General features: G+C 47.5%; 1 protein-coding gene across 2 annotated transcripts in view; it reads right to left on the reverse strand.

Annotated features, from left to right (window-relative positions):
- Positions 1–3,244: 3,244 nt before the first annotated feature.
- Positions 3,245–17,286, reverse strand: part of LOC138748410 (trafficking protein particle complex subunit 6b-like) — a 136,302-nt gene continuing 122,260 nt past the window's right edge. The window contains exons 2-6 of one of the 2 annotated variants that reach the window (XM_069908549.1): positions 16,398–16,466; positions 15,058–15,175; positions 14,475–14,558; positions 7,307–7,400; positions 3,245–3,463 (exon numbers count right to left, since the gene is read on the reverse strand). In XM_069908549.1, the coding sequence (XP_069764650.1) occupies positions 3,432–3,463; positions 7,307–7,400; positions 14,475–14,558; positions 15,058–15,175; positions 16,398–16,432 (363 nt within the window). In that variant the 5' untranslated portion in view covers positions 16,433–16,466 and the 3' untranslated portion in view covers positions 3,245–3,431. Of the gene's footprint in view, positions 3,464–7,306; positions 7,401–8,837; positions 9,104–14,474; positions 14,559–15,057; positions 15,176–16,397; positions 16,467–17,286 lie in introns of those variants that run through there. The other variant, XM_069908548.1, reaches the window with a different exon arrangement.

Below are 17,286 nucleotides of genomic sequence, written 5' to 3' on the forward strand. Positions count from 1 at the left end.
TCAACAGTTGATAGTGTTGTTAAGAAGGCGTGTGGTACGCAGGCCTTCATTAACCATGGGATCGAGTTCAAGAGCCTTGAGGGGCTGTTGTAGCTGTACAAGACCTTGGTTAGACCCCACGTGGAATAGTGTTCCGATCTGGTCACTGCTCTACGGGAAGGATGCTGACTGGAGAGACTTATGAGGATGGGTTGAGTGAACTTGGTCATTTCTTTGTGAAGCCACAGGAGTTGCGGGGTGACCTAAGACATGAGATGATAAGCAATGATCATGTGAATGGCCAGAGGCTTATTTCCCAGGGCTGACACGAGTCATTGCATTAAGGTGTTTGGGATTAAATATGGGGTGGGGGAATGTAAGTTTTGCACATAGAGTGATGGGTCCATCGAATGTACTGCTAGCAACGGTGGTAGAAGCAGATGCAATAAGTACACGGAACTGAGTAAAATGGAAGATTATGCAGTAAGGAAATTCTAGCCAGTTGTTAAATTATTGGGTTGGCACAACCTTGGGGTCTAAATCCATACATCCCTCAAGGTCGTCGCACAGGTTAATAGGATAGTTAAGAAGGCCTATGGGCTTCATTACTGAATGGAGATTGAGTGGGGATCTCATTGAATGGGGAATGAGTTCAAGAAGAGAGGTCATGTGGTCTCTGATGAGACCACTCTTAGAGCATTGCACTCAGTTCTGGTCACCTCATTACAGGAAGGACGTGGAAGCCATTGAGAGGGTGCAGAAATTTACCAGGATGTTGCCTGGATTGGAAAATGTGTCATAAGGCAAGGTTAGCAGAGCTGGGACTTTTCTCTTTGGAGCAAAAAGGGATGAGAGGAGACTTAATAGAGGTCTACAAGATTCTGAGAGGCATAGATAGCCAAGGCGGGAATAGCAAACACCAGAGGACAAATGCACAAAGTGAAGGGAGGGAAGTTTAGGGGAGACATCAGGGGTAAGTTTTTTTTTTAAACACAGAGAGTTGTGGGTGTCTGGAATACCTTGCCAGGGATGGAGGTGGAGGCTGAAACATGATGGGTATTTGAGAGACTCTTAAGACAGGCACATGGATAGAAGAAAAAGAGGCTTACAGAGTAGGAAAGATTTTGTTTTTTCTTAAGAAATATGTGGGTCAGTACAACATCAAGTGCCAAAGGGCATGTACTGTGCTGTAGATTTCTATGTTCTATGAATAATTTATACCTCACTCCCAGAAATAATGAAGATCAACATATCTTGAGTGAAAACAAATCAGCACTTGTTAAAAAAAATATTGAAAGCAGAGGCTTTTGCTCAAGCAACATTGGGAAAGAGGGCAGATTAGGTGTTCATAAAAGCAGTTAAAGGCTTTTCTGAAACTCTTTGGACTTGGTGCCGCTTGGCTCAGTGCAGTCGAGATGTCAGTCAGGGCAGAGATCCGTAGGATATTGGGGAGAGTTCCAGTATCCCTGGTGCATTCAGCAATGGAGGGTGCAGCCTCTGCTCAGCGTGCTTGAATAAGTCACTCCTCAAGTTCTGGCTGCATTTCAGCCCCACACTCCTGATCTTTGGCTGCCCAGTAGAGGAAGGAGGGTCGGTCTAGCTCTGGCCAAGGTGACTATCCATGGGTCCAGGCAGTGGGCAGTCGAGGGTTCAGCTTGGGCTGACTGCCTGCTCCTCTTCCGAGGACATCTGTGTGCCCGTGTATCCCTGGAGAAGGAGCGCTCAGCGCTTGCGGGCAGTTTGAAGGGTCTCTGAGAAGGCTCCCAAAGGGTTTGTTAGTATTGATGTTGATAATCATGTTTCAATTTGTAACTTATGTTTTGTGTGAATAGTCTGAATTGTAGACTGATGTAGTATTTGTAACTTTTGGATTAAGAATGAGGGACGGTATTGATTTACTGCCAAAAGGCAAAAAAAAAGTGCTTTATCAGCAGGTCCATGTGACCATGTCAAGGAATTGGAGCTAGGATTGAATGCACTCATGCTGTGAAGCCGAGAGCATTGCAGATTTCAGCTGTAATCATCCAGCCACACCCAAGGCGCAGGCTGCAAGTCATCAGGGTGACCCAGGAAAGGAAACAGGAGAGTATTCACCTGTGGCTATTCCCCCCCCCCCCCACCCGTGTATAGTGTGGGGGCAATAACCTATCCGAGGGTAACAGCAGCAGTACAGCGACCAGTTCTGATGTTCAGCAGGGAAGGGAGAGGTTGGGGACTTTGTGGCTGCAAGACTCCAGGTTTGCGTGTTGCCACTCTGGAGCGGAGGTCAAGGATGTCTCAGAGTGGGTACAGGATTTTCTGAGGTGAGGGTGAGCAGGCCAGAGGTCGTGCTCTGACAAACCGTAGATAGAGCAAAAAAAAGGTCATTCCACCATCGAGACTGCTCTGCCTTTCAAATCAGCCTGATGTATTTTTCCTCTCAACCCCATTCTCCTCTCTTCTCCCCTTAACCTTTGGCACCCTTACTAATCAAGAACCTATCAACCTCCATGTTAAATATACCCAGTGACCTGGGCTGCAGAGCTGTTTGTGGCAACAAGTTCCAGATTCACCACCCTCTCTGGATGAAGAAACTTCTCATCTCTGTGCTCAGGGGGCATCTTTATATTCTGAGGCTGTGACCTCCAGTCCTGGTTGAAACACGAAATTCTGTAGACACCGTGATTGTAGTAAAAACACACAGAGGTGCTAGAGGAGCTCAGCCAGTCTCGCAGCGCCCACAGGAGGTAAAGATATATTACTGACATTTTCGGGCCTAAGGCCCTCTTTAAGATACAACCAAAGAGCAGAAAGACATCAGAATAAAGGCAGAAGACTGGCCGGGGGAGGAGTCCAGACCAACAATTGGAGCTGATAAGAGGGGAGATGAGAATTTTGGCTCTGAGAAAGGAGACAGAGGGAAAAAGGGAAGAGATAATGAGGGGAAAGGCAATGGGGAAGGGGGGGGAGGTTAAATGGAACAGGAGAATGTTAATGTTAAAGATATCCAGTTGGAGGGTGCCCAGTTGGAAGATGAGGTGTTGTTCCTCCAATTTGCGGGTGGTCTCAGTCTGGCAGTGCACGAGACCATGGACAGATGGGACAGGGGAATTGAAATGGGTGGCCACTGGGAAAGCCACACTACTGAGTCGAGGATTTTCCCATTGCTGGGAACAACTCCATGTCCACTCTATCCAGCCTTTTTATTATTTGGAATGTTTCAATGGAACCCAAGGGAAAGTGAGAGAGCAGTTGAGAATATGGAACCAAAAACAGCTGCTCCGTAGATGGTCACATAATTTCAGGGTGATTTGAATCATGTGATTCACCCTAAAACAGACTTTTATTCATTCCATCCCCAGCACAGACCCTACTAATAATTTCAAAGTGTAGCAACCAGATTGGAAATGGTAAGGCACAAATCCGCAGCTACGTTTCAGCTACAATGTTCCCTCGTTGAGCCACACAGGATCCTAGGATGTCTGTATCACAACATGAAATTTACCTGAAATGTAAAGAAATGGTTGTTGGTTTAACTGAGACTGAAAATGAGGAACAATACAGGGATGAATAAGATAAAAAATGGGGGAGAAAAGGGGTGGGGGAGGAGAGAAAGTGGAACAGAGAGGAAGAGAGCGGGATGAAGAGGTGAGGAAGATGGGGAGGGGGAAGACAGTGGGGGAAGAGAAGGGAAAAGAGGGGGAGAATGAGGGTGGAGAGGGGTAATGAGGGGAGCAAGGGGGCGAGGAAGGAGAGGGGTGAGGGGGATAGGGGATAGGAGAGAGGGGAAGAAAGGGTGGGAGAGGGAAGGGAGGGAAGTGGGATGAAGAAGGGAAATAGGGGAAGAGGAGGGAATTAGGGGAAAAGGGTAAAGAGGAGAGGGAGGGGAGAAGGGGAGGAGTGGGAGGTGGGGAGGGCAGAGGGGGAAGAGGGGTGGGGGAAGAGGGGGTGGGAGGAGAGGGGGTAGGGGAAGTGGGTAGCAGAAGAGGGGGTGGTGGAGGGGAGTAGGGGGGAAGAGGGGGGTAGGGGGAAGAGGGGGGTAGGGGAAGAGGGGGGTAGGGGGAAGAGGGGGGTAGGGGGAAGAGGGGGGTAGGGGGAAGAGGGGGGAAGGGGGAAGAGGGGGGTAGGGGAAGAGGGGGGTAGGGGAAGAGGGGGATAGGGGAAGAGGGGATAGGGGAAGAGGGGATAGAGGGGGATGAGGGTAGAGGGGGAAGATGAGGTAGAGGGGAAGAGGGAGGAAGAAGGAAGGGGGTGGGGGAAGGAAAGGGGTGGGGGAAGGAAGGGGGTGGGGGAAGGAAGGGGGTGGGGGAAGGGGGTGAGGGAAGAAAGGGGGTGGGGACGAGGGGGGACAAGGGGACAGAAGGGGACGAGGGGGACGAGGGGGACAGAGGGGGACGAGGGGGGACGAGGGGGGAAGTGGGGACGATGGGGGTAGAGGGAAGAGGGGGGGAAGGGGGAAGAGGGGGGTAGGGAAGAGGGGGGTAGGGAAGAGGGGGATAGGGGAAGAGGGGGATAGGGGAAGAGGGGGATAGGGGAAGAGGGGGATAGGGGAAGAGGGGATAGAGGGGGATGAGGGTAGAGGGGGAAGATGAGGTAGAGGGGAAGAGGGAGGAAGAAGGAAGGGGGTGGGGGAAGGAAGGGGGTGGGGGAAGGAAGGGGGTGGGGGAAGGAAGGGGGTGCGGGAAGGAAGGGGGTGGGGGAAGGGGGTGAGGGAAGAAAGGGGGTGGGGACGAGGGGGGACAAGGGGACAGAAGGGGACGAGGGGGACGAGGGGGACAGAGGGGGACGAGGGGGGACGAGGGGGGACGAGGGGGGAAGAGGGGAGTAGAGGGGGCGAGGGGAGTAGAGGGGACGAGGGGGGTAGAGGGGGACGAGGGGGACAGAGGGGGACGAGGGGGACAGAGGGGGACAGAGGGGGACGAGGGGGGACGAGGGGGGACGAGGGGGGACGAGGGGGGACGAGGGGGGAAGAGGGGACGAGGGGGGTAGAGGGGGCGAGGGGGTAGAGGGGACGAGGGGGATAGAGGGGACGAGGGGGGTAGAGGGGACGAGGGGGGTAGAGGGGACGAGGGGGGTAGAGGGGACGAGGGGGGTAGAGGGGGACGAGGGGGGTAGAGGAGGACGAGGGGGTAGAGGGGGACGAGGGGGGACGAGGGGGACAGAGGGGGGTAGAGGGGGACGAGGGGGGTAGAGTGGGACGAGGGGGACAGAGGGGTTAGAGGGGGACGAGGGGTTAGAGGGGGACGAGGGGTTAGAGGGGGACGAGGGGTTAGAGGGGGACGAGGGGTTAGAGGGGGACGAGGGGTTAGAGGGGGACGAGGGGTTAGAGGGGGACGAGGGGTTAGAGGGGGACGAGGGGTTAGAGGGGGACGAGGGGTTAGAGGGGGACGAGGGGTTAGAGGGGGACGAGGGGAGTAGAGGGGGACGAGGGGGGTAGAGGGGGACGAGGGGGGTAGAGGGGGACGAGGGGGTAGAGGGGGACGAGGGGGGTAGAGGGGGACGAGGGGGGTAGAGGGGGACGAGGGGGGTAGAGGGGGACGAGGGGGGTAGAGGGGGACGAGGGGGGTAGAGGGGGACGAGGGGGGGTAGAGGGAGACGAGGGGGGGTAGAGGGGACGAGGGGGTAGAGGGTGAGGAAGACGGAAGGGAATAAAGGGGAAGGGAAAGAAGGTAGGTAAGGGGTAAGGGAGGAGAGGGAGGGGAATAGAGATGAGGGGGACGGCTGGGGAAGCAGGAAGAGGGGAGAGGGGGAAGAGAAGTAAAATGGTGTGAAATAGGTGGGGAAGAGGGGTAGCGGGGACAAGGGGAAGTGGGAGAAATGGGGAAAGAGAGGAAAAGCAAAGGGGGGAGAAAGTGTAGGAAAGGGGAAAAGGAAGGAAGGGATAAGCAGGGAAGAGGTAGAGGCTAGGGAATGGGTTAGGGTTAACCCTCAGGGAAGGGCGATGGAGGGAAGGGGAAGCGGAGAAGGTGAGCGGGGAAGAGGGAAAGGGGGAAAGGGAAGCGTGGAAGGGTGAGCGGGGAAGAGGGAAAGGGGAACACATGGGCAGGCGTCCTATCAAGCCACGATCGTTTGGGAATGTTGAACTGAATGATCTGCTCTTATTTATTTTGAATTTCTTTTTGAAGAATTTAAAGCAGATTTTGAAAGGAAGAGAAACTGCAGAGAAGCTGCATTCAAGGCCAAGGAAAGGATGGGTTTATAGGGAGGATGTCTTTAATTTGCTGAGAGCACCACCTTGTGTCCTAATAGAATCCCTAAGTTGCTACCCTGTGCACAGAGGATCAGATCGCAGAAATGTTTGGCACGGTTAGCGCAACGCTGTTACAGCGCTGGCGATCTGGACTGGGGTTTGACTGTCTGTAAGGAGTTTGTACTTTCTTCCGGAGCCTGCGTGGGTTTCCTCTGGGGTGGGTCCAGTTCAAATAACGAATCGGGGGTTGTGGGTCAATTGGGCTCATGGGCTGAAATGTCTAAATTTTTTTTTTATTAAATCCCACAATGCAAGATGGCATTCAGCCAATTAACCTCTCCCCCATACTAGCTTACCACGTCACCCGGTTGAGCTCGAGGGTCAAGACATTGAGATGTATTTGCAGCACAGGGATGCAGTCACAGAAGGCAAGCGAAACTACTCCCTCTGCTTGAATTCATGTTGACTATTCCATTAAATTGTTATCGACCACATGGAGCAGTAATGCGGTCAAGCAACCTAACCATTCCTTCTTTCTCTTTGGGGAGCAGTGGTGTGGGAATGGACTTTATTCACTGAGAATCTGAAGTAGAAGAACTGCTACAAGAAACTCAACATGTGGAGAAATCAAACAAAGATCCACACTGTGCTGAGACCTGTCAAGTAAGACACTGGTAAAACACAACACAGAAATGCTGGAAGAACTCAGCCGGTCATGCCACGTCCATATGAGGTAAAGATTTATCCACGACGTTTCGAGCCGGAGCCCTTCTACAAGGTACAAGTAAAAGTCAGGCAGGTGTCTGAATTAAAGACTGGGAAGAAAGGAGGAAGAATGGAGGGGGAAGGAGCCAGACAAAGGGTGTTAATTGGATATAATAAGAAAAAAAAGTGAGAATTGATTTTGGCTCAGTGAAAGGTGGCAGAAAGAAAAGAGGGGGAGAGAGAGAAGAAGCAGATGGGGGGGGGGGGGTTTCATAATGAAAAAAGGAGGTTAATGGTAATGCCATCAGGTTGGAGGGTGCCCAGACGGAAGATGAGGTGTGGTTCTTCCAATTTGCAGGTGGTTTCAGTCTGACACTGGGTTAAACTGGAGGGATATTTGCTGTGGAATAGAAGTTGCAGTGTGACGTTTCACTCCCACCCAAATGCACTCACATGCTGGCATCACAGAAACCTCTGCTGTGACGATGCAGTCAATTCCCAGGTTGGACAAGGCGCCTCTCAACAGCCCACAGGTGAACATCAAGAACTGAAGAAGAAAGTAAGCAATCTGAATGTAATTTAACTCCATAACTCATTCCAACAATGCTCTCTTGTTCAAGCATAAGGTATGACTGGCAATGTCCTAAAGTTAAATATTTTTGATTGGAAGTCGGTACTGTTTTGGAACAAATTATGGGGGTTAAATTCCCACAGGATCTGAGGTTATTTTTATTGAGTAATATTAAGGTTATAAGACCTAAATTAAAATTAACTATGCATCAAATTGAATTTGTACAAAATGATTTAGCAGATTCGAGGCAATATCTTGGAAATCAGAAATAGATTTAGATATGGAAAGATGGCATGCAAAACTTCGTCACTGTAACGAAACAAATATCATGTATTTTAGAAAATCTGACGCCCATATTTACAAAATGTTGGTTTGTATGTTTAAAAACTCTCTGAAGACCTCATTTCTTGGTAACCTCCAAAATTAGACTTTATAATATAAACCTTTTTCTTTTCACTCACATACCATGCCATCAGTGCTCTGTGATTAGTAAGGGATTGTTTAAGGTGGTATGTGGGTGGAAAGAAAAAGTTTGAAGACCCCTGTTTGAATCGTCCCTCATGGTCTTGTTAGGTGCACCATTTCAGAACTCCAAGGGAAATGGGCCAATGACCATTTTTCTCATGCCAAATATTTCAGTAACAATTGGGTCCAGAGCAGTGATTCTCAACCTTCCCTTCCCACTCACATAGCACCTTAAGTAATCCCTTACTAATCACAGAGCACCGATGGCAGAGGGATTACTGAAGTACGTGAGTGGAAAGAAAAAGGTTGAGAACCACTGATATAAAAGTTCTCTACCCTCGGCATTCTCCAGGCCTTCTGTTTCAAGTTCTTTCTTTTCTCTAGGGCAGGGGTGTCAAACTCAAATTCACGGAGGGCCAAAATTAAAAACTTGGACTAAGTCGAGGGCCGAACTAAATATTTATTGAAAATTTTCAACAACATCTGCATGTTTTCTCTTCTTTCAACATATGTAATGTTAAACTTTTTCTTATTAAAATAAATGTTTAATAATAGTTTTGGATAAACTCTTTCCAGAAGCATTAACAAATGAGAAATAAAATATTCAATAAATAATATTTCTCTATAGAGGATTTGTCAAATGTTGCTAGTGTGCTGTCGAATAGTAAAATCTGAGGGCTATTGAGAATGTGGGAGAATAACATGATTCCTGAAACAATCCAATGGGTGACTGATTGTGGGCATGAACTCTAGCAGGGTTATTTGCCATGCCCTTTTTCCATTGGTACAGATATCCTTTGATTTACACACTTTTCAAGTTTTATGCCTAATGAGCTTGTATCCAGGTGCAGGACCATTTTTAACCAGGAATATATTTATCACTGTGACATGAAACTATTGGAAGATCGTTTTATCCTGAGATTAAAGTTCATAATACTTACTCAGGCCTGTGTGCGGGAGGGCAGGGTTTGCGGGTGATCGGGTTGGACAACGACAGTGCGGGGGCATCGGCTCTCGCTGCAGGGCGACATTTCGGCGGATCAGCGGCCCCGTCACCGTGAGTCGTGGGTCGGCCTGCGGCAGGGAGGGGGAGTGGGCAACGGTCCTGGCGAGGTCAGGCCCGAGGCCTCCGGTTCCGGGCGCTGGGAAGCGGCCTTGGCTTCCCCTGACACTGGCCAGGCCCCAAAACCAGAGTCCATGGTGAGACCCTGCAACTTAAACAGAGGAGGTGGGGGCGATTAGCGGGCTGACGCCAATGCATTCTGGGATTTGTTGTATTACTGTTGCATGCGCTATACTGGCGCGGCGGCCAGCGAGCCACCTCTAATACATTTTTGAAATGATCTTGCGGGCCAAATATAATTATTTGGCCCGCGGGCCAGAGTTTGACATGTGTGCTCTAGGGGTCTGGGGAGAGGGTGGGGAGGAGGGAGGATGGGGGGGAGGAGGAGTTTATATACTACATGTATAAGTTTTTGAAATAACTTTTGAATTGAATGTAATTTAATTATTATTGTGGTTTAAAATTAGTAAATAAAATATTAAAAGAAAATAAAGTGTGACGTCTACAAGAGGCGGTGTTGTAAGAAAGCAGCTTCTATTCTCAAAGACCCCCACAACCTAGGCCAGGCCCTCTTCACTCTGCTACCATTGGGAAGGAGGTGCAGGAACCTGAAGACAAGCACTCAGCGGCACAAGGACCTCGGCCATCAGATTCCTGAATGAACAATGAACCACAGACACTGCCTCACTTTGTATTTTTCTTTCTCTTACTCCGCTTTATTTACTTTGAATTGTGGTTTATAGAAAAGTTTGCACCATGATGCTACTGCAAAGGAACAAATTCCGTGACGTGTTCGCGACAATAAGTTCTGATTCTATGAGCTCTGGCTAAGCTGAAATTTTGGATCAGAATCGCTGAAGTTTAAAATTTGAGTAATCTTTCTCTTATTAACATACACACACTGAGATTAACATCTGATTTTACTCTTGAGTCCCATGTGTGAGCAGAGAAGTGCCATTAATTCAGAAGTTCTGGAATTGTCCTAGTCAAGAAAAATACTGGAGAGAGGTTTTCCATACTTTGTCTATAATTTTTAATATACATTTAGTACCAAACCCTTTGGTGGCCCTCGTCGGTACGATGGGAGGGAATGATTCTTCTTTGTCTCTGGTTCAAAGTCGCACTATCTCTCCTGCCTCTCTTTCGGCGAGGCGTGCAGTTTTACTTAAACGGAAGGACGCTGCTCCGCCTACTCATGATCAGTGACTGCGAGATATCTTGACTTGTTTGAATATGGAGAAGATTTGTTATTGTTAATAATTCAGATACAAGATTCCAGAAGTTATGGGGTCATTTATGTCTCACCATCTTACTTTATAATTTCAATTCAATGTAATTAAATTGCCTGATTCGTATCTTTTCCATTTTTTTCCAACCTTTGTTTCTCTTTTAATATTAATCACACACAACATCTAGCAACGCTGATAGGCAGGGGTTTTGAGTTTTCTCTTTTTTTTCTTGTTTATTTTATTTGTTCCTTTTTATTTTTTTTATAGTTTTTGTTATTAGCTCTTTATATAAAAACATATCGTATAGAAACAACTCTGATTTATCTAAAATCAGATTTTCTAAATTCCTCATTTATCCAAAAAATTTTTAAATTTTCTTTAAAATGTGGGGGGGTTTTTATTTTGGATAAATGAGGACAAATCAGAAATCTTCATTTATCCGAAAAAAAATTTCCGGAGCCAAACTGACCTCACAGGTTGAAAAAAATTCACCCGACATGAAACGAGAACGGCGATTGTCCTTGTTTCGGGTAACTCCTTCTCCTCTCATTTCTTCTTTATTTTCCCCTATTGACCTTTCTCTCCAACCCTCCCTCACAAAGTGCATGCCACTGTCTCCCAGCCACAAGTGGACGGAAGAATCCCATGCCCCAGCTTCATCAGGAGAGTGACTTCCTGGGCAGGAGCGCCAGGCTTCCAGACAGGAGGGGAGACCTCGAGTGGTGGGGTGGGGGGGGGGGGGGGGGCGGGGGAGAGAGAATGATGGTGATCGGCAGCAGCCAGCTGGTAAGAATTAAACATTATTTTTAATGCTTAAAAAGCCTTCCCTTGCTGTTCGTTGTTGTTTAAACTTTACTACAAGTGATTTGCTGTTGGTGCTGGGCTGTTTTTTTTTAAGTGGCCAGTTCTCCAAACAAAAAAAATAATTTATCTGACGGAGGCCTGGTCCTGATGATTTTGGATAATCGGAGTTGTACTGAATTTGGAATGAGAATTATGGATATGATTTACGACTTGTGCATGTTTTTGATATACTGAATGCTTTATTAATTTTGTGTAACTAAATTTATCATTTTAGCCAACTATTATTTGTATAAGCTCTTTATTAAAATAAATAAAAATATTTTAAATGAAAGTAAGATTAATATCTGATAACATGCTCAACAGTAGGAATTAATAAGCTGTGGGCAGGGGCATCGTCAAAGATGGCAAAGAAGAGTGCAAGAAATTATTGCAATGCAAAAGAAAATGTGAGAAAATGATGGGTGTCTCTGCACGATACCTTGGTAGAACATGAGCACTGATAGAACATTGAACCAAATAGCAGAGAAAGTTGTTTCCCATGGTAGGGGAATCTAGAAGAGGCCACAATTTCAATTTAAAACAGAAATCCAGAGAAATTTTTTTAGCCAGAAGGTCATGAGTCTGTGGAACTTGTTGCCATAGTGGTACCGAGGTGGTTGGATGCATTAAAGACAGAACTTGACAAGCATTTGATTAGTCAGGGCATCAACGGTTACGGGGAGAAGGCCAGGGAGTGGAGCCGAGTCTGAAGGATCAGCTCATGATTAAATGGCAGAGCAGACCCGACTTGCCGATTGGCTTACTTCTGCCCTATATATCTTGTGAACAGGCCCTTCGGCCCACGGGTCTGCTCCACTGATGTGCAAATCAAACTAAACTGCTGCTTGCCCCCGAGAGATATCCCCCTCCATCCCTACACCCCCCCCCACCCCCCGCATGTTCCTGTGTCTCTCTAAAAGTTTCTACCACGGCATCATCTGCTTCCATCACCATCCCTGACAGCCTGTTCCAGGCACCCACCACTCCCTGTAAAATATTTGCTCCGCACATCTCCCTTGAACGACCTACTCGTCATGTGAAATGTATGTCCTGCAATGTACGGCGTTTTTACCCTGGAGAAGAAATTTTGCTTTTTCACCCTGTCGATGATTTTGCGAACGTCTATCAAGTCTTCCCTCAGCTTCCTATATCCAGAGAAAGAACCAATCTTTCTCCATGACGCATACCCTCACAACCAGGCAACACCCCAGTGAACTTCTTCTGTCCCCTTTCCAAAGCCTCCATACCTTCCTGTAATGGGATGACCAAAGTTCCATACATATTCCAAGTGCAGCCTATCCAAAGTCTTATATCATGACTTTCTTACTTTTGTACAGGGTACGGCAGGCATGGCACGCGCCCGGGGATGCCACTTGAGGGGGGGAACACGCCCCATCTCTGGACCACTGCTGCCGCTATCCCGGTCATACAAGGAACACACGCCTATTTCTTCCATGCTCAGAACACTTGACTCCTTCCTCGTCCTAGAGTTCACTCTCAATTATGCAATGTAAAATACAACATGGCGGCCACCAAGGCCAGCCTTCGCAAGTCCTCCTCGTTGCCCAAGGCCAGCTCTCGCAAGTCCTCCTCGTTGCCCAAGGCCAGCTCTCGCAAGTCCTCCTCGTTGCCCAAGGCCAGCTCTCGCAAGCCCTCCTCATTGCCAAAGGCCAGCTCTCGCAAGTCCTCCTCGTTGCCCAAGGCCAGCTCTCGCAAGTCCTCCTCGTTACCCAATGCCAGCTCCCGCAAGTCCTCCTCGTTGCCCAAGGCCAGCTCTCGCAAGTCCTCCTCATTGCCCAAGGCCAGCTCTCACAAGGCCTCCTCGTTCTCCAAGGCCAGCTCTTGCAAGTCCTCCTCATTGCCCAAGGCCAGCTCCTGCAAGTTCTCCTCGTTGCCCAAGGCCAACTCTCGCAAGACGCCTTGTGGCCGTTTATTTTGACGCATTGGCCACCCTTGCCGAAGGCGTTATTTTACATAGATTCGCCAGTGCTTTTGTACTCAATGCCCAGCCCAATGAAGCTACCATTCCAGGCTCCTTCTTTACCACTCTATTTACTTATGCAGCCACTTTTAATGAGCTATGCCTAGATCCCACAGACCATCAATCTTTCAAAAGTCCTGCCATAAACTATATATTCTATAGAACCAAAGAACACTACAGCACACAGAACAGGCCATTCAGCCCTTCTAGTCCCACTGACCTGCACACATTCAGAATGCCGACTAACAAGGTAAGTATTCAGATTTTGGCTTTTACATTCCCTGTATCTCAGTTATAGTTGTCAAACACAACATAATCCACCTAGCCGCATAGGTCACGTTGGGAAATACCTGTATAGCCCTAGCAGAGTTCTGGAGGGAGTTACTGAGGCAAAAACGATGAGATCATCCTTTCATCCACTCACTGCTCAAGCAGGACTTTCTGCCCATCAGCAAGCATGTTGGAAGATGGGGTGCAGATAGAGCCTACCATGCTCAGTCTGTTGAACCAACTTTGTCTCAGTTGCTACAAAGATCTAGAGCTATTTGGTCAGCTGATCATGAAAATCACCATAAAATTTTCCTACCATGTACCTTTTTTAGATATAACCTATTTTGTGATTTCCCATCTACTTGTACATTGCCCACAAAGCAAGCTGTTTTGGTCAGTCAAGCATGCCTGGGCATGCACTAGTCTTAGTCCCGGGCACGACTAGTCAGGATAGATGCAGACAGGCTATAAAAGCAGCTCACATATACAGATGCTGTGCATTACACGGAATGCATGTTGATGCGCGTTCTTCCGCCAATAGCGTAGTGAGTATAGATAACAACAGTATTTATTGTCTCCAAGAGGATTCAATACAGCAGAAATATTTTGTCAATATTGCAACTGGTGTGACACATTCTGTTACATTTGTGCCGAGTATGCTTAAGGCTCAAAGATGCAGCATGACTGCACTTATTACGAAAGCCTATGAGCTCTACTTCATTTGTAAAATTGGTGACCAAGACAAACCCTGGGCTCCTCACATCTGTTGTGCACTCGTGCAGTCAACCTGAAAACTTGGTTTGGCATCATGGTGCGGTTAAACATGCTGAATTCAATAAAAGTTAATTTAATGTTTCTCCAACTTCCTAAGTGATATCTTTGTATTCAGCTTGAAATTGTCCTATCATAAACCCGAATTATTTTTTCGGGAAGCAAACCATTCGAGAAAGTTTGTTGTCCAATGTTATCAGGTATGAGGCCATTCAGGCCAATGAACTCTACTAGGCCCAAGCAAAGCAATTCAATGAGACCCGTACTTCCATTAGTACCTCTGTAAGACAACCCCTCAACTCCCCTTTAATCAGAGATCAGTGCACTACCAGAGAATCACTGACCTCTAACAGTATCTCTACTAACTGATGGAGGGGCACAAACAATGATAATCTGAATTATAGCCCCAAGAATGAAGAGAGAGTTACCTTTGGTGCCTCCTCCAAGTATTGTTTCCCACTGGAGACTGAAGTGAGGAGACGAAATCTATTATCTTGAAGCACATAGGTTCCCTGAGAGAAATGTGAAGTATCAGTTAAGAGCCAGACGAACGATCACTAGTTCACTCAATCCGTGAATGGCCCTTAGACATACAGCACAGTAACAGGCCCATGAGCCCGTGCCACCCAATTACACCCATTGGCTTACAACCCCCAATTACACCCATTGGCCTACAACCCCCGTACATGGGAGGAAACCGGAGAACCTGGAGAAAACCCGGGGAAAATTAAACTCCTTCCAGACAGTGTCGGATTCAAACCCAGTCGCTGGCGCTGTAACAGTGCTGTACCAACCGCTATGCTAACCATGTTGCCCGAAAATCCCAGTGAGGTTTAGATTCCTTGCTCTGAAATGTTCCCCACAAAATGAATTGACATGAATTTACTTAGAAATGATCAAACGCCCCTCTGAAAATACCCAAAGATTTTCATTTTGTATCTTTAGCACTATTTCTCAATCTCCCTGCCCTCAGCTCATCTCCAACTGCAGTCCCTTAAACGCATTGAGCACCTGATGGTTTGTCCGCAGGTTGTCAATCTGTTTATGGAAGAGGTTTGTCCAGAATTCCTTACAGATGAATTTCATGATGTCCAGCTCATCCTTGAATGAAGGTGTTTCTTTAGTGAATCTATAATAATCACAGTTTGCTTAACATTTCAGATTTATTGTCAGAGTACATACAATTCATCACATAAACCCTAAGATTCTTTTCCTTGAGGGTGAGGCAGAATTACTACTTATTGGTAGTGCAAAACAAAACTGTACACATTAACATAAAAGGAAATCCAGGCCAACAAAATGTGTTCACTGGATATGATAAGAGGCTCTGTGGAACGAGACAGAGGGAAAAGGAAAAGGGAAAAGAGAGAGAGAGAGAGAGAGAGCTGGGATAAATGCGACAGGGGGAAGAAGATGGGGGGGGAGTGGATTAAATGGAAACCTGAGGTCGATGTTAATGCATCTAGTTGGAGGATGCCCAGACGGAAGATGAGGTGTTTGTCCCTCCAATTTGCAGGTGGTCTCAGCCAGACAGTGCAGACCAGGATCAGACGTGTCAGCGAGGGAATGGGACAGGGAATGCTGAACTAACTCAGCAAGACAAACACTATTTGTAGGCAAGGGAAGAAATTGTCAATTGATTTGAGCAGAGACACTGAATCAGAACTAAGTGAGGGGAAATCATAGCGAGCCTCTCTCGTGTTTAAGGAGTAAATTGGATAAAATGAGTCAGGAAGGGGATACGAGGTGATGTGGCATGGGAATTAAAAGATTTTTAATTTGGATGTACAGCACAGTAACAGGCCCTTTCAGCCCACGAGTCTGTGCCGCCCTATTTACACCCCATTAACCTGCATCCCCGGTATGTTTTGAACAGTGGGAGGAAACCAGAGCCCCCGGGGAAAACCCATGCTCCTTAGGGACAGCGCAGGGTTTGACCCCCGGCCCTGATCGCAGGCACTGAAAAGGCATTGCGCAAATCGCTGCGCCAACTGTGACGCAAATAAAAAAGAGAACCACCTGGAACGACGATGCTCTCCAGAAACCCCATCACTGTTCCCGAGAGAGTACTTTCACACAAGTTGCAGGTCATCATTTACACAAAATAAACGTGAAATGGCACTGACGCTGTCTGCACATTCCTTATTCCAGTGGAGACCCTTAGAGAGATTTCCTGGGATTTATTCATGCCAAGGGTACTGTTGGACTTGATTCAGGGAGCAAAGCAGCAAATTTGAATTAAACTGGCACTGGGAGCCAGTGTGCTGATGTAGCTCATTCACACTGCTATTGATGAACCACTGCCCTATAAAGTACTTTTAGCGAACGTCAAGAGAAGTGCCATAGCTAACCTCTCGATCAGACCTTGTCCTGCACGGAAACCCATTCCTTCCAAGGTGGAGATACATTTCCCATGCTCCTAGAGGGAGAAACAGAGGCCATTTTAACGGATGCTTTGAAGCCACACCTCTCGCAAAATATTCAGATAGTGAATAAATGCCCAGTTACGCAACTCTTTCCCTCTCACTTGCCGTGAGCTTGGAAATCACTTTAATGCTTTAGAAATAGCTTCAACAAATCATCCCCTTTTTTATTTATAACTTCATAGAACAAACCCGATCCAAGTAACCCCAACCACACAAGAGAAACACAAAGACCACAGATGCTGGACAAGGCTCAGCGTGTCAGATGGCATCCATGGGTAGAAATGGTCAGCTGACGTTCCGGGCCTGAACCCTTTATCAAGACTAGCGGGAAGGGGGTGATATTACGTAGAAAGGGTGTGATATTATGTAGAAAGGGTGGAATGTCGATGTGGAAGGGCACAGATATGAACTTTGAAGATAGATAGGTCAAGGGAGAAAATGTGAGGGGGAGTGGGTGGGTGGAAGAAATGTTCATTAATGTTGATAAGAGACAGAATAAGAACCAAAATTTAATGTCATGAACATGTCACGGAATTCATTGTTTTGCAGCAGCGTCAGTCCAATTCTAGCTATAAATTAAATTTCAAAATAAAAGATAAAGAAAGGCGAGTGTCCGTGGTTCATTGTCCCTTCGGGAATTGAGGGGAAGAAGCTGTCCTTGTGCTGTTGGGTGCTCATCTTTGGGCTCCTGCACCTCCTTCCTCATGGTGACAGAGTGAAGAGGGTGGTGGGGGCTGCTTTCTTCAGGCACCGCCTCTTGTAGATGTCCTCCACGGAGTGAGACTGGTGTCCATGTTGGCGCAGGCCGAGGTCA

The sequence above is a fragment of the Narcine bancroftii genome, chromosome 13, assembly GCF_036971445.1.
Source record: "Narcine bancroftii isolate sNarBan1 chromosome 13, sNarBan1.hap1, whole genome shotgun sequence".
Classification (NCBI taxonomy): domain Eukaryota; kingdom Metazoa; phylum Chordata; class Chondrichthyes; order Torpediniformes; family Narcinidae; genus Narcine; species Narcine bancroftii.